At 42.6% G+C, this 21,753-nt stretch overlaps 1 protein-coding gene across 1 annotated transcript in view; it reads left to right on the forward strand.

Annotated features, from left to right (window-relative positions):
* LOC143041081 (2-hydroxy-3-oxopropionate reductase-like) overlaps positions 1–18,594 on the forward strand; it is a 29,659-nt gene extending 11,065 nt beyond the window's left edge. Inside the window, exons 5-8 of the mRNA XM_076212766.1 lie at positions 13,494–13,640; positions 14,850–14,967; positions 17,196–17,377; positions 17,872–18,594. Coding sequence (XP_076068881.1) covers positions 13,494–13,640; positions 14,850–14,967; positions 17,196–17,377; positions 17,872–18,078 — 654 coding nt within the window. The 3' untranslated portion in view covers positions 18,079–18,594. The remainder of the gene's footprint in view (positions 1–13,493; positions 13,641–14,849; positions 14,968–17,195; positions 17,378–17,871) is intronic.
* The last annotated feature ends 3,159 nt before the right edge of the window (positions 18,595–21,753 follow it).

Below are 21,753 nucleotides of genomic sequence, written 5' to 3' on the forward strand. Positions count from 1 at the left end.
TTCAATTCAGGAGCCTTTTCTGAATCTTCGAACAACGCCTATCGTAACTTTGAATAAGATATGATTAAACTCCCCTCCTCTTTATTTTGTTTATTAAATCTATGTAACAATTTTGGTTTAATAAATCGGGAATTAACTTTGAGAAATTGCTTAAAGTAAATATTAACCCGTGGCCTTCTGAGCTCTTTTCGAACTCGTAAGAGTCCCTTGGAATACTGTGCTCACTAACGTCGGAACAGTAATCAGATTACCCTGAGCTCAGGACGAAGAAAGACCTCTCTTTTTTGGAAACCTCTAACCAAGGGATCACGTCTTCGGTTCAGAAGGCCTTTAAGTTGAGATTTTCAAATTTCTAAAGTATCTACGTTTAGAGAATCTTACCTTACCTTACCGTCGTGCCATATCCTCTTGGACTTCGGCAACCATGGAGCGCCACCGTTCACGGTCCCTAGTTACTTGTAACATCTGTGCTGGTTTGAGTTGTTTTCCCGTCGCCCTCATCAGCCCGTCCATATACTTCCCCCTCTGCTTTCCTCTTGCTCTCCTTCCCTCCACCATTCCCGTCATCACCACCTCTTCCAACCCTTCCCTCCTCATTATATGTCCTAAGAATCGCAACTGTCTTTTCCTTATTGTTGTCATCAATTCCCTATCTGTCTCCATTTCTCTCAATACTTCTTCATTTGTTTTCTTCGCTGTCCATGGTACTCTTAATACTCGTCTTCATATCCACATTTCTGCTGCTTCTAAGTTTTCCTGCAATTTTTTGCTGATTGTCCACGCTTCTGAACCATATAATAGTGTTGACCATATAAATGTTTTAACTGTTCTTCTCCTTATATCTGTAGACATTTTCTTGTTTGTTAAAACCCCTTTCATTTTCTGAAACGTGCTTTTAGCTATCGTTATCCTTGATTTTATTTCTTTTTCACATCTACAATACGCTTCCCAGGTACGAAAATTTGGTTACTTGTTCTATTCTTCTCCCTGATATTTGTACTTGCACTCTTGGTGGATCTGTTTTACTAGCCACTAGTACTTTAGTTTTCTCCATATTTACATTTAAACCTTTCTCCTCACTAGCTCTTACGGTTACATTCAATAGATGTTGCAGTTTTTCTTCTGAGTCAGCCACCAATACCGTGTCATCAGCATATCTGATATGATTTATATTAAATCCTCCAATTTTAATCCCTTCCATTCCCTCTAATTCCCTAAGGATCATCTCCCCATATAATTTAGATAAATCTGGAGACATAACACAGCCTTGACGCACTCCCCTCTTTATAGCTTGAAATTCTGTTCTTCCTCCCCGTACCCTTACTGCTGCTCTTTGTTTCCAATACAAATTTCTGATGATACTCATGTATTTGCTATTTATATCCACTCTTTCCAAAATATTTATCAAATCCTCATGTCTTACCCTATCAAACGCCTTCTCGTAGTCAACAAAGCAAAGATATACATTTTGTTGTTTTTCTATTATCGTCTCCATAATCGTTCTTATTATAAAAATTGCATTTGCTGTTCCTTTCCCTTCTATGAAACCAAATTGCACCCATGAAACTTGTTCTCTCACTTTATTTCTTATTCTATTTAAAACTATCCTTAATATAATTTTAGTTATTTGACTCATGATACTGACTGCGATGTTTACTACATTCCATTGTTCCGTTTATCTTTGGTAGTGATATAAAAATCGAGTTACACATATGTTCCGTTATTGTACCCTTTTCGTAAATTTGGTTTATTAGACTAGTGAATTTTCTTATTGCAAAATCCCCTAATGCCTCTAACATTTCAATCATCACACCATCCTCACCCATGGCTTTCCCTTTTTTCATTTTCTTCATTGCAAATTTCACTTCCTCTTCCATTATTTCTTCCCCATCTAGATATCTATAATTTTCCTCTTCTCCTTCTTGTCTGTCGTCCTCAAATAGGTCTCTTACATACTCCTCCCATCTATGTTTAATATCTTCCTCGTCCATTAAAACCTTTCCTTCTCTATCTTTGATTGCCCCCCCATTACTCCCTTTTCTCTTGGTAATTTCTCTAATCTTATCATACATCATTTTTGAATCCCTTTTTTCAAGGTCCTCAATTTCCCTACATTGTTCATCAAGCCAACTCTCCTTGGCATCTATACACTTCTTTTTTATTTGTCTATTAAGTTCTCTATATTCATTTCTATCTCTATTTTTAGCTTCTCTTCGCTAAAGTTCGAATATTTCCTCTGTTATCCATTTGTTTTTCCTCCTCTTTCTATTTTTAGGAAGTACTTTTTTATTTCCCTCTTCTATTGCTTCACATAACCTTTGACACTGAAACCCCGGATCATTTACATCCCCTTCTTCTCGTAGCACTTCATATTTATTTTCTACTGTAACCAAATACCTGTTTCAAGTCTTCGTCCTTCCTCAACACACTTACTTCTCTTCTCGGTTTCCCCATCTCCTTTCTTAATTTCTTCAATTTTATTCTAATATCTGCAACAACTGGCACATGATCACTATTACAATCTGCTCCTGGGTATGTTTTTACCTTTATCACTGCATTTCTAAATCTTCTGTTGATAGTAAAATAGTCTATTTGATTTCTTGCTGTATATCCTGGTGCCTTCCATGTCCATAGCCTTCGCGAATGTTGCCTAAACCACGTATTCATTACTATTTGTTGATGTTCTATGCACCAGCTTATCCATCTTTCTCCCCTGTCATTTCTCTCTCCTAACCCAAATGGCCCCACAACCTCTTCTTCTCCACCTGAACCCACTTTTGCATTTACATCACCCATAACTATCTTAACCTCTTGATTTCCACATTGTTCCATTGCTTGATCTAACTTATCATAGAAATCATCTACTATCCTTTCCTCTGCTTCTGCTGTGGGAGCATACACCTGTATTAAACATATGTCAAAAGGTTTTCCCCTAAGTTTTACCAAGAGCACTCTGTCTGACACCGCCCAGAATCCCTTCATAGTACTAGCAACCTTTTTGTTCATCATTATTCCTACCCCTTTTTCAGCTCCTTCTCCTCCAGAATATACAAATACTCCATGCTCATTTTTCACCTTTCCCACTCCTGGCCACCTAACCTCACTAAGCCCCATAACATCTATCTTCATTCTGTTCATTTCTCTCCATACCCCATAATATTTCCCTGCTTGGTGTAATGTTCGGACATTCCACGTAGCCATTCTCAACTTTTCTTTGGTTACAACAGTCGCCGGATAACGATCATAAACCGCCTGCTGTACACTATGTTCCCGACCGAGCGAGGTTATCTCCCTCCTTTCTGGAAAAAGACTCCCATTCACGCTGTTCACTTCATTTACTCTTTGGTTTTGCTCCATAGTTAATCTTGGATAAATACGTAGTAAGGGCTCCAATCCTTTTCTACGGTGACTGGCCGATTGCCATTTACATGCCTAGTTCGCCCTAGATGTGTCACCCATCTTGCTATCACACCAAACTCACCAAAGTCCTCTGACAAGTATAGTACATATACTGAGCTTGCTGTTCTAGTCTTCATCTAGTAGAGCTGGCACTGCTCTACGCAGGTTAAAACAAAGGTGACCGGTAAGTTCCCAAAATGTATTACTGAAATATTAAACCGTAGTTTTTCATAAATCAGTGCGTGTATAAATAAACCCTCTTGCACCTGTAAGTAAATGTACGTTTGTCACTTAGCACGAAAAGGCTTGCTGGTGTGTCTACGCTAACTTAACAGGTTTTGCTGTGACGTGTCCGAGGTGGGGCGGATTCGGTAATGGTAATATTTTATTCACAGCAAAAGTTGTTATACAATCAGGTGACCATTGTCCTTTAGATGTATTGAAATTTGGCAAGTGTTTAATGAGGAAAGAAATAATTTATAAATCTAATTGTAGCTTCAGGAGAAAGATAGTTGAATCTTTCCTCATTAAACACTTGCCAAATTTCAATACATATATGTACGAGGTCCATTAAAAAAGTATCCGACCTTGGTCCATAAAAGGAAAAATAATTTACCATTCAGGAATCCATTTTTGTGGTAGTTGACGGCACCCTTACTGCGCATGCGTGGAAATTTTAAAAGCTGTAGTGCACGCCGGTTCCCACCTGTTAAGGTTAGAGTGCAGTCATCCAGTACGTACTCGTCGGATTATCGTCCTTACGCAACATGTCGGAGCGCATCGAGCAGCGCTATTGCATTAAGTTCTGCCACAAGCTTGGTGATACGCAAGTGCAAACTATCCAGAAGATTCAGCAAGCCTTTGGCGATGAAGCCATGGGAATAACACAGACAAAGGAGTGGTATAACCGCTTCAAGCAAGGACAAACCTCAGTTGAGAGCAAGCCACGGTCTGGCAGGCCATCCACCAGCAGAAACGAAGAATTCATTGCGAATGTTCGTCGAATAGTGGAGGACGACCGTCGTATAACCATCAACGAGATTGTCGGAGAAGTAGGAATAAGCACAGGATCAATTCATACAATTTTAAACGAAGATTTGGCCATGCGACGAGTGTCTGCAAAATTTGTTCCAAAATTGCTGGTGGAACAGCAGAAACAACTCCGCCTGGAAATTGCACAAGACCTGCTTGACTGTGCTAACAGTGATTCTGACTTCATGAAGACCATCATCACTGGTGATGAGACATGGGTGTATGGATACGACCCGGAAACAAAATTTCAGTCATCACAATGGAAGCATCAGACATCACCAAGACCAAATAAAGCACGACAGGTTCGGAGCAACGTCAAGGTAGTGTTGACATGTTTTTTTGACTCCAGTGGTATTGCGCATCATGAATATGCACCAGCAGGACAAACAATTAATAAGGAGTATTATCTGGAAGTTATGCGACACCTTCGCGATGCTGTGCGACGAAAACGAACGCAAATGTGGGCTGCGCACACCTGGCAACTTCACCATGACAATGCACCTGCTCATTCTGCCCACCTGATCCAAGCTTACCTGGCCAAAAACAATACTCCACTTGTTCGGCACCCTCCCTACTCTCCAGACGTGGCACCTTGTGACTTCTGGCTCTTTCTTAAACTGAAAACAACCCTTAAAGGGAAGCGCTTTGAGTCGAGAGAGGAAATTATGAGAAAAACGACGGCAGAGCTCTACAACATTCCAATTTTGGCATTCCAGAGATGTTACCAGCAGTGGCAGCACCGCTGGGAGAAGTTTGTGCACTCCCAAGGGGAGTACTTTGAAGGTGATTGAATAAAAGTTTTGAAATGTACAAAAAATCTCTTTATGGACCAAGGTCGGATACTTTTTGAATGGACCTCGTATATATATATATATATATATATATATATATATATATATATGTTTATATATATATATATATACATATATATATGTATGTATATATTCATATATATACATATACATACAGTGTATATATGTATATACATATATATACATATATATACATATATACGAGTATATATATACACATACATATATATATAAACATATATAATATATACATATATATATATATATGTATATATATGTATGTATATGTATATATATGTATATATATGTATGTATATATATATATATATATGTATGTATACATATATATATATATATATATATATGTGTGTATATATGTGTGTGTGTGTGTGTGTGTGTGTGTGTGTGTGTGTGTGTGTGTGTGTGTGTGTGTGTGTGTGTGTGTGTGTGTGTGTGTGTGTGTGTGTGTGTGTGTGTGTGTGTGTGTGTGTGTGTGTGTGTGTGTGTGTGTGTGTGTGTGTGTGTGTGTGTGTGTGTGTGTGTGTGTGTGTGTGTGTGTGTGTGTGTGTGTGTGTGTGTGTGCGTGTGTGTGTGTTTACCTAGTACTTATTTAGTTGCATCTTACGGGAAGGAGAGCTATGCTGGTGGTTTCCCGTCTCTATCTCGCCATGTCTGGTTTGTCCTTAAATTCGTGTATTGTTTTTGCACACGCTATTTGCACACGCTATTTGCACACGCTATTTGCACACAAATTATTCAAAATCTTCTGTCAAATGTTCGAGAATTGACCTCGGTTCACTACAACATTACTGGTCACAAACACAGCTGCATAGAGCGGTACAAGAAAGTCCGGCGCGGAAACATTTGCACCTCTTGAGGCAGTATTTCTTACAACAGCATTTGGCTAATTCCTGGTAGCATGCAGCTATTGATGGAAGGGTTGTCCAATGTATTTTCCACACCTCTTCACTTTGAATTCAACCCCAGTCAGCAGGGGTACTGGTTTCTGGATTTGAGGCAGTCGCCTGACCCCATATGACTCCACCCTGGTAGGCCGCACGCTTAGCGTACTCCCTCAAGGCAGCTCTGGTTGGTGGAATCGCATTTGGAGCTGATTTGCTGTGTCACAAAAACTGTATCAGGTCATACATCCGTAGATATGAGAAAGACACAGAATGTAGTGACCCCCAACAAGAAGTTTCTTCAAAAATGAAGGTATTTCATGAACTTATTGCTTCTGTAGATGCTAATCTCCTTAAAGGTGTTGGGTATCCTCTTTGTGACATTAGAGACATGGCAAATGTGCTTGGTAGTGAAGTACAATGCACCTTTAGTAATAGGGAACTACGCATCTTGCTTTGTCATCATTACAAGGGAAACATCGATTTAATTTCCAAGAGAGCCAAACAAGTCTGGTATGGTGTTCTTGAAGGATACCACATCAGTAGAGGACATGACGGACACAATACGATCTATTGATCCCACTACTGCTTGTGCCAAAATGATTCGGGTAGCATTGATGGCAGAAGATTTCCACCTGAAAGACAAATTTTGTGATGCAAACGACCTGGAGACGTCATGGAACAGCATTGTTATACCTCCTGTAGCGTTGAAGTTCCTCGAAGTCTTATTCCAGTTTGATCCCAATCAATTCCCACAAGTTGAAGGACTGATGGCTGATGATGTTGATAGTGAAGATGATGATGGTCAGTCTACTATATCTCACAGGATAAGGAGACGAATGATTGCACTGTACCAGATACTCTACTACAATGTCCATCATTGTAGGTAAAGAACACCTCTACACACCATGAATGCTCAAGCTATACATGAGGCTTGCAAAAGTTCTACTCTCATCGATTTGGCCTCACTATTAGCTATGATGAACTTCTTCGGTATCATAATGACATGGCAAGTTTGATAGTTCAGTCAGAAAAAGAACAGAAATGCACAGAAGATATTAAACATAGCTCGGGTCAGGGGATGTGACATGAAAGAAGTTTTTCGATATGACCTACTGCCGACAAGCAGCCTCATAGATGGTGATGGGTATATGACGAAGCCCACCAAAAGTTCACTCATAATAGAACTTGAGAAGGTGTTAGCTGCAGAAGACTACATACATCCCTCTCAGTGGGACTACACATTTCCAACAACCTATATTGTTGATGTTATGGCATATATGAGACGCATCAGGACTAAAAATGTGAAATCCTTTGGAGAACTGTGTGAGCATCTTTGGAACATGATCTTCAACATTTGCAAAAATCCAAAAAGCATTGATTTTGTCTTTGACAGCTATGTAGAAGGTTCAGTAAAGGATTCAGAAAGATCCAGAAGGACCACTGGCAGAGGCATAGAGATCAGTGCCTTGAATGAATCATTTCCTTTGCCAGTCTCAATGGAATCCTTCTGGGCCTCAGCATCAAACAAAACAAAACTCCAGAAACTTTTTTCTGAATGGCTGAAGACTCACCATGAATCCAACTGACCAGATGTTGTAATTAGAGGCATGAAAAGCACCGACGACTTGGGCACACAGCACTGCCAACTCACCCGTGATGAACTAGAGGTTGATCTACCACAACTTGATATTGCCATTGAGGAGGCTGATGTCAGACTGGTCCCCCATGCAGTACAGGCAACAATAACTGGAACCAAGAGGATATGTGTTTTATCTGCAGATACAGATGTGCTTGTTATTGCACTTTATCACTGGCAAATGCTCTGCCAGCATGGGCTAGCTGAGCTTTGGATGAGAGCTGATGTCGGCGACTCTACAAGGTACATTCCTCTTCACACACTTGCACAGAAGATTGGGCCCCTGTGTGATGTACTCCCGGCAGTCCATACCCTCACAGGCTGTGACACAACAAGTAAGTTCGGTATCAAAGCAGGTGCCCTGAAAGCAAACTCACTAAGCTTCCTACAAGGGTTTGGACTAAATCCTAATGATCCTTCCATTGAAGTTTTCATGACAAAAACAGAGGCATACTTGGTTCAGGTGTTGAAGCCAGGATCATCATGCAAAACAATGGATGAACTGAGATACCAGATGTATCGTCAAAGTAAGGCTGTAACGATTGATCAGCTTCCTCAAATTATCGTGCCACCTTGCAGCATATTCGTAGAAGCTTTTATACTGCACACATACAGATGAACTGCCTCAACGGAACCTCTCTTTGTCCACTACAATACAGCTTCATAGAAGTGGATGGTTTGTTAATGCCAGACATCAACATTCACATGCTGCCAGATGACATTGCCTTCACCTGTTCCTGCCAGAAATGTGCAGCAAACCGATGTGTATGTAGGCATAATCTTGCCCCATGCTGTGTATTTTGTAAATGTCAGTCTGACATATCACAATGCATGAACCCCAATGGACTATAATCTGTTTGAATGTGCCTGAGAAAACATGAATGATTCATTAAGATGGAATTTTTTAACAATGCATTTTTACTTGTGTTCTACTGCATACAATGTGAATTGCTTGGTACAATTTGAATTGTCTGAATTCTGTAATACACATAATATGACTATATGTGTGTAATATGAAAAAGTAATCAAAATGCTACATTGTTAGATATCAAAAGGAACTTGGTCAGAATTATTTTGCATGGTCTTTTAATTAAACTGATATATTTTATGTCGTTTTTGACATTTTTATGCTAAATGTCCACATTAAATTTCATGAAAGGCACTATATGTAATGTGTATAAACACAACAACGTTTGAGAAACACAAGATGCAGCTCTTTTGATACTTTTTATATGGTTTATAACTTTCATTATGTAAATTGAAAATCCTTGTTTTTCGGCTCTCGGTAACGTTTAGGGGCATTTACAAACTAATGATTTCCCAAGTTGCTACCATGATTCACCATGTCTACCCAAGTTTTTTTTGCACCTGGGGTGACCCATAACATAAATCTGTTGAGTGATTTAGGGGACCTTACAGTGCACACAGGACCCCCCTCAGCAAGAGGACTATATGGTAACAAGGGATCACGACCGGGTGAAGCAGGGGTGTGTGTGCGTATGCGTGCGTGTGTGTGTGTGTGTGTGTGTGTGTGTGTGTGTGTGTGTGTGTGTGTGTGTGTGTGTGTGTGTGTGTGTGTGTGTGTGTGTGTGTGTGTGTGTGTGTGTGTGTGTGTGTGTGTGTGTGTGTGTGTGTGTGTGTGTGTGTGTGTGTGTGTGTGTGTGTGTGTGTGTGTGTGTGTGACTCACCATGGTCTCGGATCACGTGTTGGACTCGTGATCGACAGCTATTTCCCTCACGGAAGAGAGCTCAGAGCTCATATATGACCGATCCATGGGTTATGCTGTGACCTTACACGCACACACACACACACCCAACTCCCGGCCTACGAAAGTTGGAGTAACGACTCGCGGCGTAACGATACTGAAAATATTTCAGCCCAATGCGGGATTCGAACCAGAACCGCCGTAGTGGGGGCCGGGAACTCTAACCGCTGCGCCACCGAATCGTGTGTGTGTGTGTGTGTGTGTGTGTGTGTGTGTGTGTGTGTGTGTGTGTGTGTGTGTGTGTGTGTGTGTGTGTGTGTGTGTGTGTAATGATAATAATAATTTACGGTTTATTGGGTATAGCAGCATTTCTGCTGAAAATATACATCCTACAAGATTATAACAATATAAAACTATGACAGTGAGAAGACGTTACAAGCATTCGAAAACTAGACAAATAAAACAGCAGGCTACGTAATAGGTATGTAGTACAACAATGTTAATTCTAGTTGTTGATTAAGTCCACAAATGTCGGTATGGGGCTCTTCTTATACCGGTCGGTACGTGCTCTGATCGGCTTGATGGAATTATGGTGCCGCACCTGGCACCGTGGACGAGGTACCTGAGGAGGTAGTAGGTTCCGGTGCCGAGGATGTTTGACCAGGGTGACCGCAAACGACCTCAAACTCTGAAGATAGCGGTCAGCAAGGGTGGGTAGTCCCAGTGTGGTGAGAGCGTGCTGGTAGGTGGTGTAATCTTTGCCAAGGATTGTGCGACAGGCTCTTTTCTGCACTTTCTCCAGCTGACGCTGCTGCGTCATAGTGAGAGAGGAGTCCCAAGAGGGGGATGCGTACATCAACTTGGGTAAAATGAAGGAAGTGTAGATGGTCTTGAGATCTTCAGCCTGTGCCCCTAATAAACTCAGTCGACGCAGCATATACAGCTTGTAGGAGGCTGCCCTGATGGTGTTGGCGTATGGTAGGATAATCGAGCGGGTGTGTAGGCTGACAAAAACACCGTTGTTGTTTTGTACTTTTATTATGTGCGTGTGTACGGAGGCAAAATAATTAACTATTTGTACTCTGATTAGCGAGAGCAAGCTAAGGAGATGGTACTCACTGTGAGGACGATGCCGAAGAAGTGTGTCCCCGCTTGTGTCGCGAGGTATGAGCGCTATGCCCATAGGCCGTGCGCAAATCCGCAGTCAATCGCGGTCGCTACGGATCGTGTGCAAAATGACCTGTGCCAATCACACTCTGACCCGGCGACGCGACCTGGCTTGGGGGCGTGGCCAGCTGCGCAGATGCGCGACCCGAAAAAGGACGGCTCAACCCGCGGTACAAACAAAGACACCGCGCATCGCCTCACGACAGGCGGTGTTCTCCTTCCAGGTCAACTTGTCGATGATAATCCCCAGCAGCTTAGTGGACTAGACCACTTGCAGGGGTAGGCCATCAATTGTCAGCAGGGGAGGGGGGATAACGTCGTTGGAGGTGTGGAAATGCATTACCACAGTTTTCTTGTGGTTGATGGAGACTTTGTTGTGCACTGTCCATGTGTGTAGTTTGTCCAGTGTGTCCTGCAGTGGGTCGTAGTTCAGGTGAGTGTTGGACACAGGGATCCCCACCGTGTAGTCATCAACATATTTCCACACAGTGGCCCCACTCTTGTTCCCTGGGGTACCCCACAGGAGAGATGCTGGACTGCAGAGACGTGTCCCTGATATCTGACAGCTTGACAACGGTCCGTCAGGAAGTCAGACAGCCAAGCCACCAAGAACGTTGGGAGGCCTAGGTGGATGGCTTTGGTGATGATAGTGGTATAACCTACAAGATCGAAGGCTTTTTTGAAATCAATGAACACAACTGAAGTCTTGCGCTGCTCGAGATTTTTATAGATAAAGTCAAGGAAACTGGTAAGATAGTGAGTGGTGGAGTATGCCCACTCGAAGACAAAATCCTCACAGATAAGACTAGGGATGGAAGTGATAGTAATGGGTCTGAGATCACTAAAGGATTGGGGATTGGAAGATTTGGGGATGGAAATAATGAAGCCTGTCTTCCAATCTGTGGGACATTTGCTCTGCTTAAATGAGGCGTTGATTATTGAACAGATCGAGATGACAAGTTCGCGAGCAAATTCACGATAAAGTTTGATGGGTAAGTCTACGGGTGTATATGCCCTCTTTGGGTGTAGATACCGGGCAGTGTGGATGGACCGACCAACAGGGGGGAGGGGTTGCGGGGGGAGGTACAGTTCACTCATGTCACTGAGAATAAGGTCAAGCGTGTTGGCGCCATATGTGGGGAAGTTGACGTGTTGTGATATATGTAGATGTTCTTGAATATCATTGGTCTCTAACTCATTGAAATCCCCACATAGGACCAACCTAGCACTGGGGAATTTGGCCCTGAGACTATCTGCTGTACTAATAATGTGTTCCACCAAAGCGTCGGCCGATGGAGCTCGTGGAGGGTGATATACAACACAGAATGATGGAGGTTGCGTGGCGAGGGTGTGAGGGTGGGGTTAACCGCAACCATGTGGTTTCTAGGCCTACAGGGTTGTCGACTGGTAACTCCGAGGCATTTAAAACTTTCAGGGAGTAGACGGCCACCCCACCTCCTCTCCTCTCGTTTCTGAGGTTATGATGAAGTACGTAATTCTCAATTTGGCAAATTTCGGGCACTATTTGCCATGCTTCTGTAACTGCAACTACACCCACATTAAGTGACAAAACAGTGGTAGTGAGTTCATCAACTTTGTTATACAGAGAGGTCACGTTAGACAAAAAAGGAAGGTAAATCATACTTATCTTGGGACCTCAATGATCCTGCGTTCCGTGACAGGCTTCGGCGTGAACACTGTTCTCACTCTCCTCGTTCTAACTATCTTAATGTTTCTATGATGGTTGCGTCCCGCTCTGCGTCCACGGTTACGAAATAGGCTAAGTTCTTTGAGGTGTCTAATCACAGGTGAGGGAGGGTAACCACACCCTGATCTTAATTGAAACAGTTTGCCTGCACTGTAGTGTAGACGGGTAGGAGTAGCCATCTTAACTAGTGGGTCGTACATTATAATCGCCACTCAGTGAGGAGTGTCACTATAGACCAAATTATCCGTTCACTTGAAGCAACGCTTGAACAACATCACACACTGATCTTAAAAGTAACTGCAGGGGGGAGAGGGTCAACACACTGACCCTTGGCAGCCACAGGCGCCAGCCGACACGTGTGTGTGTGTGTGTGTGTGTGTGTGTGTGTGTGTGTGTGTGTGTGTGTGTGTGTGTGTGTGTGTGTGTGTGTGTGTGTGTGTGTGTGTGTGTGTGTGTGTGTGTGTGTGTGTGCGTGTGTGTGTGTGTGTGTGTGTGTGTGTGTGTGTGTGCGTGCGTGCGTGTGTGTGTGTGTGTGTGTGTGTGTGTGTGTGTGTGTGTGTGTGTGTGTGTGTGTGTGTGTGTGTGTGTGTGTGTGTGTGTGTGTGTGAAGACATTCTGACAGGTTGTAGAAATAAAGGGAAAGCACAAATAGAACAAAAGTCTATTCCTATCTGGTCCCATGACGAAAGGAAGGGAAAGCGTGGGATTGATGCTCTCACCAGATAGTTATGTAATTCTACTATTACAGTACTTCACCAATGCTATTTCACAGCTCACTGCATTTATATGGAGAAATCAGTTTCATAATATCCATTAAACTCTTTGTCTCTCGCATTTTCATTCCATGTTCTCTATTTCTTTTCTTCTCTTTTTCACGCCAAACTAAAAACATAGGAATGAAAGAGACTGCAAGAGACCATAAGGCCCACACTAGGCAGTTCTCTGTCCATTACCATCTGTCATCCCCATCCGTAAAGTTATCTAAACTTCTCTTAAAGCAACCGATAGTTTCAGTGCTCACTATGTGGTTACTAAGATTTTTTCTATGTCGATTATGATACTCAGCAATGCGTTAACCTTTCGCGGTTTTTTTTTTTTTTTTTTTTTTTTTTTTTTTTTTTTTTTCAGGCGTTTAATGAAGAAGCTCTTGCAAAAGGCGGCCACGTGTTGGAAGCCCCTATCACAGGAGGGCTAGAGGCACTGAAGAAGGGGCAAATGGTCGCTCACATAGGCGGTGATAAGGCTGTTGCGGATGCAATGATGCCGATTTTGCAGGTGAGTAGACGGGTATCAGGGTAGTAGTTTTGTAGCCAATGTGACGGCGGCCATGATAGGCTGTGAGGGAAAAGACAGTTCGGTTTTGTAGAGAGAAATCCCCGATGACTGTAGTGATTAAGGGGTGACTGTTTGCTACAAGGTCAAGACGGAAAAACAATTGGTTAATCAGTAAATTAGCTGAATATCTAAAGACAATGTAAATGGGATTTCCTACGGTATGTCCCAGTCACAGATATCTAAATAAGTTAGTTTATTTTCCTAGTCATTTTATGTTCAAAATAATTAGTCTGTGACTCCTTCAAGAATTACAGAAACATATATCTGCAGCGTTTCACCATAGTAAGTGAAGATATTTTTAATTGTCGTCGGAATCATGGCAAACATCACAGTATCAAAATCAAACCTGTTACCTTTTATAAAACGAAGCTTTGTTAGAAGTGACGCTGCCGGAGCACGTTTCCTAGTATTATCTAGTATCCTACTAGGCGATGTTCTACTATAGCATGAATCCTGTCTTCAGGAATCATTCTTAATACCCTTTTCCCGAAAAGAGCAAAAACCTTCCTACATATTCAAGACCGTCCCGGGGTTGTGGGAAGCTTTCAAAGTAATACCCAGCACCTTGGATTTGATCATCACACAGCGATTCATCAGAAGAATTACTTAGACCCCATCAGCGAGGCTCACAACCTATAGATAGAAATAGCTTGCCTGGAGAGTGTAGTAGAAGTAATAATGTGAAGTGCCGGATCATCATGTCCCAGGACAATTGGATGAAAGTTGCTCGAGAATTTCGTTGGGGAAAGATGATTTCTTGTTATTATGCTACAATATATGCCCCACGGGTTCATTTCATAAGTTTACTCATTGATAGTACTTCCCGGTATATATACATATATATATATATATATATATATATATATATATATATATATATATATATACACACACACATTTTAGTGTATCGCGGCTAAGTTTTATTGTATTTGGGACTAATGTACTTTTTAACAGTCTTGTTATTGTAGGAATATGAGCTTGCTGGTAGGAATCGTACTATAACAGAAGCTTGCTGGTGCGAATGATATCCCAGTAGCAACGGATAATATCCCTAAAAGTATAAATAGTTTTAGTTTGCGTAATTACACAATGGATGTGATCAAATATTCCCCCAGGATAATGAACCATCATTAACACATTTGTTACCAGGCATCGTTCAACGAGATCTTCTATGTGGGAGAGATTGGTTCCGCTATGCTCGTGAAGGTGGTGTCCAACATGTTGGCGGGCGTCCACATTGTTGCCATGGCTGAGGCTCTCATGCTGGGTAAGTCCAGAGAAATGTAGGATATTTTGGCCCTGGATGTTTCATCCCGGACGTATTGGCCCTGGGTGTTTTAGTCCTGGACGTATTGGCCCCGGATGTTTTAGCCCTGGATATTTTAGTCCCGGACGTATTGGCCCTGGATGTTTTAGCCCTGGATATCTTAGTCCTGGACGTATTGGCACCAGATGTTTTGGCCCTGGATGCTTCGGCCTCAGGATATTGTTAACCCCGGACGTTTAGGCCTCATTTTTGTAGATCCTTTTAAACACTTGACATATTAGTGATTTTTGTTTCATAACACAATATCATACTGCACAACATCATATAAACGATAAAAACGGTGTACTGTATATGAATACAGCCGAAATGATCGGGGTCGACAATTTCTTGGGGCCGAAACGTCCGGGGCCGAATCATCCAGGGCCAAAACGTCCGCACAGGAGTCCAGGAAGGTGTGGAGGCAAATATTATCTTTGCTGCTGTTGCTGATATTATAGCTGTTGTTGGTATTATCGTTGTTGTTTATAATATAGTTGTTGTTCTTGTTGATGTAATGACGTAAGGTAGAGAGAGAGAGAGAAAGAGGAGAAGGAGGAAGAGTCAAAGAAAAGATAGTTTCTAGCTAACGGGGTGATGCCTTAGGTTATCCAGACCCTCAGGCAGAACACCATTGCCGGTAATTTGAGCAAGTTTTGACATTCTGGGAGTTTGAGGCAATAAATTATTAAATTTTGAAGTAATTATTGAGGCTGGATCAAGCAAACACACACACACGCACACACACACACACACACACACACACACACACACACACACACACACACACACACACACACACACACACACACACATGGCGCTGTGGTTAGAGCTCTGGCCTGCCACTACGGAGGGCCGGGTTCGACTCTCGCCCGGGGCTGAAATAATATCAGTATCGCAGCGCTGAGGGGTGTTACTCCAACTCTCGTGGGCGGGGAGTTGGGGGTGTGTGTGTGTGCAAGGTCATAGCATTACCCATAGATCGGACCTACGAGCTCTGAGCTCTCTTCCAGGAGGGAAATAGCTGTCGATCACGAGTCCAACACGTGATCCAAAGACCAAGTGAATACACACACACACACACACACACACACACACACACACACGACTCGATGGCGCGGTGATAGCGATCGCGGCCGACATTACGGCGGTCCGAGTTCGAATCCCGCTCAGGGCTGAAATCATTTCAGTATCTCTGCGCTGGGAGTCGTTATTCCAACTCTCGTGGGCAGGGAGTTGGGTGTGTGCGTGTGCGTGTGCGTGTGAGGTCACAGCATTATCCATAGATCGGTCATAATGAGCTCTGAGCTCTCCTTCGGGAGGGTAGTAGTTGTCGATCACGAGTCCAACACGTGATCCAAGACCATGGTGAATTGCACACACGATGGCTCTGTGGTAGAGTTCACGGCCGCCATTACGGCGGTCCGGGTTCGAATACTGCCTAGGGCTGAAATAATTTCAGTATCGCTGCGCCGCGAGTTGGTACTCCCACTCTCGTGGGCGAGGAGTTGGGTGTGTGTGTGCGTGTAAGGTCACAGTATTACCATTGGATCGGTCATATATGAGCTCTAAGCTCTCTTCCGAAAAGGAAATGGCTGTCGGTCACGAGCCTAACACGTGATCCAAGACCATGTTGAATCACAGACACACACACACACACACACACACACACACACACACACACACACACACACACACACACACACACACACACACACATTGAACTCTCATCCAGGAGGGTGATAGTTGTCAATCGCAAATGTAACACTTGAATCACACATACGAACATGGAAAGTTCCCACGTCGTATGTAGGAGGAAATAGTAGTTCTACAAGATTTGAGATGGCTGCACACTAAGCATTTCTCGTTAGCATGCTACTTGCATATGCTACGTCGTTTGAGTAGAAATGACTTCAGTTACATTATTTCATTTTTCAAATGTCCAAATGTCACATTACTTTTGGATCATAAAACAAAAAGCTGAATGACGAACTAAGAGAAGTTAAACTCGTACAAATGTTAGACACGTTGTTGAGATGTTCTTGCGGAAGTCTAGAATATTGTAAACGAAGTCGTTTCTACACAAACGAAGTGGCAGAAGCAAGTAGCATGCTAGCCTACTGTGCTGCCACTTTTACAGGAGTCCCATGAGTGAATATTCAATTTCATTCCATCACCGTCTCGCTTGACAGCTAAACGGTCCGGACTCGACCTGAAACGGTTCTGGGACGCGATCCGAGTGAGTGCCGGGAATTCCTTCGTCTGGGAGACGGGGGCGCCCGTCGTCTTCAACGGCACATATGATCCGGGTTTCCCAATGGAGCTGTTGTGTAAAGATCTCCAGCTTGGATACGATATGGCAAAGGAATTCCGAGTGAGTAATCAACCTTTGTTACTTAGAGTGATTCGGTTTAACGTCGCGAAGTCCCTCCTCTCAGGAGGCGAGGACAGTGCCTCTTACGCTCGAACACGCTGGGCCAGCGAGCATCCAGAAGTAAAATAAAATATTCATGTTGAGAATGGCAGCAACATTTATGACTGACACGAGCTACAAGCAGGTTGTTCTTATATTCACAAATAAACTCCCTTCTCTCTTGGGACTTCACTTTTCCCTCATGTAAACTACCTTGTGTAAACCCAATACGTTCATCATCTGAAATACGAGTATTTCAACCATATATGTTGAACGAAATATATAATGACAAATGAGACCGGAGGTGGAGGAAGTGGGTCGAAAGGTTAAAGCATTAAAAATCTCCCATTAATCCTCGTCTAATTCACCTCCAGCCCCATTTCACTTTTCTGTTTCCCCCACCTACTCATGCTATGACAACTGTATCATATACTACATTTACCCTTTCCATACAGGTGCCGATGGAGATTCACCAGCTGGCCTTCGCCATTTACCGCCGCACTCAGTACCAGATGGGAGACGACGCAGGATGCTATTCGCCCCCCAAGACCTACGAACTAGCCCTGGACGAGTCGCTGAACATCCCTGGATTCGAGAACTGGTCCTACGACAACGAGATTCATAAGAGATCACTGGTAGTGTCTCACAGTGGTCTTGACTAATGAGAATTGACCAAATAAAAAGTTTCAGTACGGCTGCCTTCCTGAAGGCGCTATCACATTGGGCTATTTTTCCTTCAACCTAAAATTAATCTGCGATACCGGTCAACTCCACCATTTTTTCCCGCCATAAAATCGCTACGGCAGACTATTTTGTTTTCTTAATAATTTACAAAGAATTTCATTAGGTATGCTGGAGGAAAATGATCTTCCTCCACCATATCAGATTCCTTCCCGAAAGCTCCAAATTTGATCCAACAGTCGGATGAAAAATAGCCCAGCGTAATAACGCCTAAAGCAACCAATACAGTGAAGTCAGAACGTAGAAACAAACAAAAGGGTTTTCAAGGTTTTTTCATTTGGAAAATAATAAAAATAAATAAAGGAATCACAGTTGACTAGTGACCAACTGACTAGTTCCTTTCTCTGACGTTTGTCGACAGCGATAGGTTTATGGTCCTGTTCACAATAAATAAATAAATGAATGAATAAATAAATAAATAAATAATAATTAAAATAAATAAATAGATAATTAAAATAAATCAACAATTAAATAAATAAAAAATGTGTTCATATGCAAATGAACAAATAAATAAACAAGGAAATAGATAAATGAAGAAATTAACAGTTACACGAGTTAACAAAAGGTTGTTTAATATCAAAGCCTATCAGAGATTAATGGAGACTAAGATACGCAGTGAACGTAATTACGTTGTGAATCCCCAAAATGCAAAACTCCGATATACGAAAATTTGAAGGTACGAAAATGAAAAAGTGAGGGCAATTTTCTTTATACAAAAGGCCTATGCTTCGAGGTTACAAAGAGAACTATGAAGAAAATTAGATACTGGAACACATCTGAAAATTCTTACGGTATAAATTGCTTAAATATATGAAATATCAATATGCAAAAGTATTTAAAGGCACGTATCCCTTTCATATATAGGGGATTTTCTGTATATTACGACTGCTAGAACATAGCGTCAAATTCAAGGAAGCATGGGAAGACTTAAACAAAATGCCCTAGCTCAGGTTGACCCGCCGGTTGACCTTATATAGGGTCAGGATATGTATGCCTATATGTAAACGTGTTAGTTCTATGTAATGGATACTCAGATTGTTCCCCGGGAATGTCTTACTCTATTTCTAAATCTTTCAGGAGTGATAAAACCTGTTCAGCTTCATCTGTATCAATGACAGATAAAAAGGTTCATGGAATAATAGGTTGCCGTAAAAGCGATGTTTAAAATATGTACAACACAATCTTAATTTCTTTTTCATGTTTAGAGGTTTTATTGCATTGTCAAGAACGTAGGGGACGTGGGCCTGGCTGAAGGTAAACTCTGAAAAGTTTTGTTCGTTTATTTATGCGACTTACGACTTGCTAAGTAAGACCACTCGCTTGCGCGGGATCGGTTTTTTGTGGGAGGGGAAGAATGTCTGTAAGAAAATGAAAAGATAGTAGTGTATAAAAAATGGCTTTTGCCACCGGGCGATTGAGCGAGCGCTTAGGGGCGGTTGGTGGTCGTGGCTCGGAAGAAATGGGCAGGGAACTCAGACGGCGGCGCCGACGCCTGGGATTAGAATCACCAAAAGTTGATAAAATGGTGAGAAGGGGAGTAGTAGAGAAAGGTGGAAAAACGGAAAAATCTTTAGTGGGAGGTAAACTGAAATGAGAAGATGTAGTATAAGAGAAAGTTAGAAAGGAAGTGAATTTTAGTCGAAGAAAAATTTTGTAGGTGTTTGTGCGTGGGGCGTGGCTATGTTCTTGAGAGGTGTGTGTATGTATCTTACGGGAAGTGAGTAGAGTTCACTTCCCGCGTGTAGAGAGCGCGTTCTTGATTAGCCTCAGGTTGGGCATGAGCGTTCCTGTTTATCCCCAGGTTGGGCTTGAGAGTGGATCCAATGGCGGTGCGAGGGGAGACAGGCGGGCGGGTGTTGTAATATCTTTCTCCCTCCAAGCACAACTCTGAAAGCAGAGAATTACGTGACTTGGAAATTGTGTGTAAATGTCAGAAGTGTAAACCCGCTCGCCAGCGTGAGCGAAGAGGCCAGGGCGTGGGTTCGGGCCGGTCAGTAAGAGAGGCTCCCCAATTTCTCTCTCGCAACCAGCCAGCGAAGAGTTAATGGCTCTGGATCAGAGTTGAATTGTAGGCCCCCGCTAAGCCAGCGAGCAGGTGTGCGTGTATCTCTTTTCTTCCAAGCACAACTCTGAAAACAAAGAATTACGTGACTTGGGAAATGTGTGTATTTGTCTTTGATGTAAACCCGCCTGCCAACGTCAACGAAGTGGTCGGCCTGTGCCAGACAGGCAACATCAAAGGAGAAAAGTCTCCTCGCTGCCACCGGCCGGCGAAGACTCCTGGGCGCTTGTTAAGTGAGCTTGAGTGGAGAGTAACGTCCGACCTCTGCAAGTACTGTGTTTATTTATGAAATTGGGCGCCTAAGAACAGGTAAATAAGCTTGCTTTGGCCGCGAAAGGAGCGGGAAAGACGGTGTTTGTCCACGGCGGGTGAAGTTTCGGTGCGGGAGGTGGCTGGAGATAGCTTTCTCAGTTCTCGATGTCTTCTGTCACGGCGTTGGAGGTGGCGGAAGAGTGCTCCCTCGGTTCCTGAGGCTGTCTGTGTTTGGTGAACTCCAGGTGACCCCTTAATATTCACCGGGATCAGGTCATGACCCTCGCATTACCTGTCATTTGAGAGATCCTCGGCACAGCTGGAGTTTGCAGTTGTTTTAGGAGACTCGTTTTGTCCTACTCGACACGGCGGGTTGGCCCTTGGGAGACCGCTTATCCGACCCGATGCGTCCGGGTCATGACCTCAGGGCAGCCGGTGATTGACAAGTTTTCGGTCCCTGGGAACCCTCGGAGGCGCCAATGCTACGTATGCGTCACCAACAAGGGGAACTGCCTCACAGACATAATTCAAGTCACTACCATTGTCATAGATTTGGTAGGAGATTAATGTTTGGCCTTGAGGGGATTGCTAGGAAAAGGATATGCAAAGATCTCATTTCCTGGAGAGACACTACGTTCTTTGGATATTTTTCTTTCATACCATATAGTGAATTAGGATTTTTTTTTTTTTTTTTTTTTTTTTTTTTTTTTTTTTTATACATGTCATTTGTACATGCATCAACCACAGTTGGATGGTAGTGTGGCTAATGAAAAAATTTGGTTGTTTTCTATATATATTTCCAACATAAGTTTTTCAAACAGTTTGAAGTAATTACATGTATGTTCATACAGAAATGTAACAATACCAAAATACCAACATGAATTAGTTTGTAAGCCCTAGGTCAACATCCTTTCTCTCTGACTGACTGACTCTTTCTCTGTTTCTCTTCCTGTTTATCTTTCTGTTTCCGTCTTCTCTCTACTGTCTGACTTACGATTTAATAGATAAGTTGCGTTACCCATTCCTATATGTTCTCCTATTCTTTCTGCTTCCTAACTGACTTTGTACATTCTATTTTGTCACCAAACTCTTTATCATAATATGAACTATGATATTTTATTTCCGATTGTAGTTGGGAAGGCTTATGGGAGGGTCTTGATTGAGAAGATTAGGAGAGGAACAGAGGGAGAAATTGGTGAGGAACAATGTGGTTTTAGGACAAATAGGGGATGTGTAGATCAGATTTTTGGGGTGAGACAGATATGTGAGAAAGCTATAGGAA

Source organism: Oratosquilla oratoria, chromosome 2 (assembly GCF_046742065.1).
Source record: "Oratosquilla oratoria isolate Oo_2021 chromosome 2, ASM4674206v1, whole genome shotgun sequence".
Taxonomy (NCBI): domain Eukaryota; kingdom Metazoa; phylum Arthropoda; class Malacostraca; order Stomatopoda; family Squillidae; genus Oratosquilla; species Oratosquilla oratoria.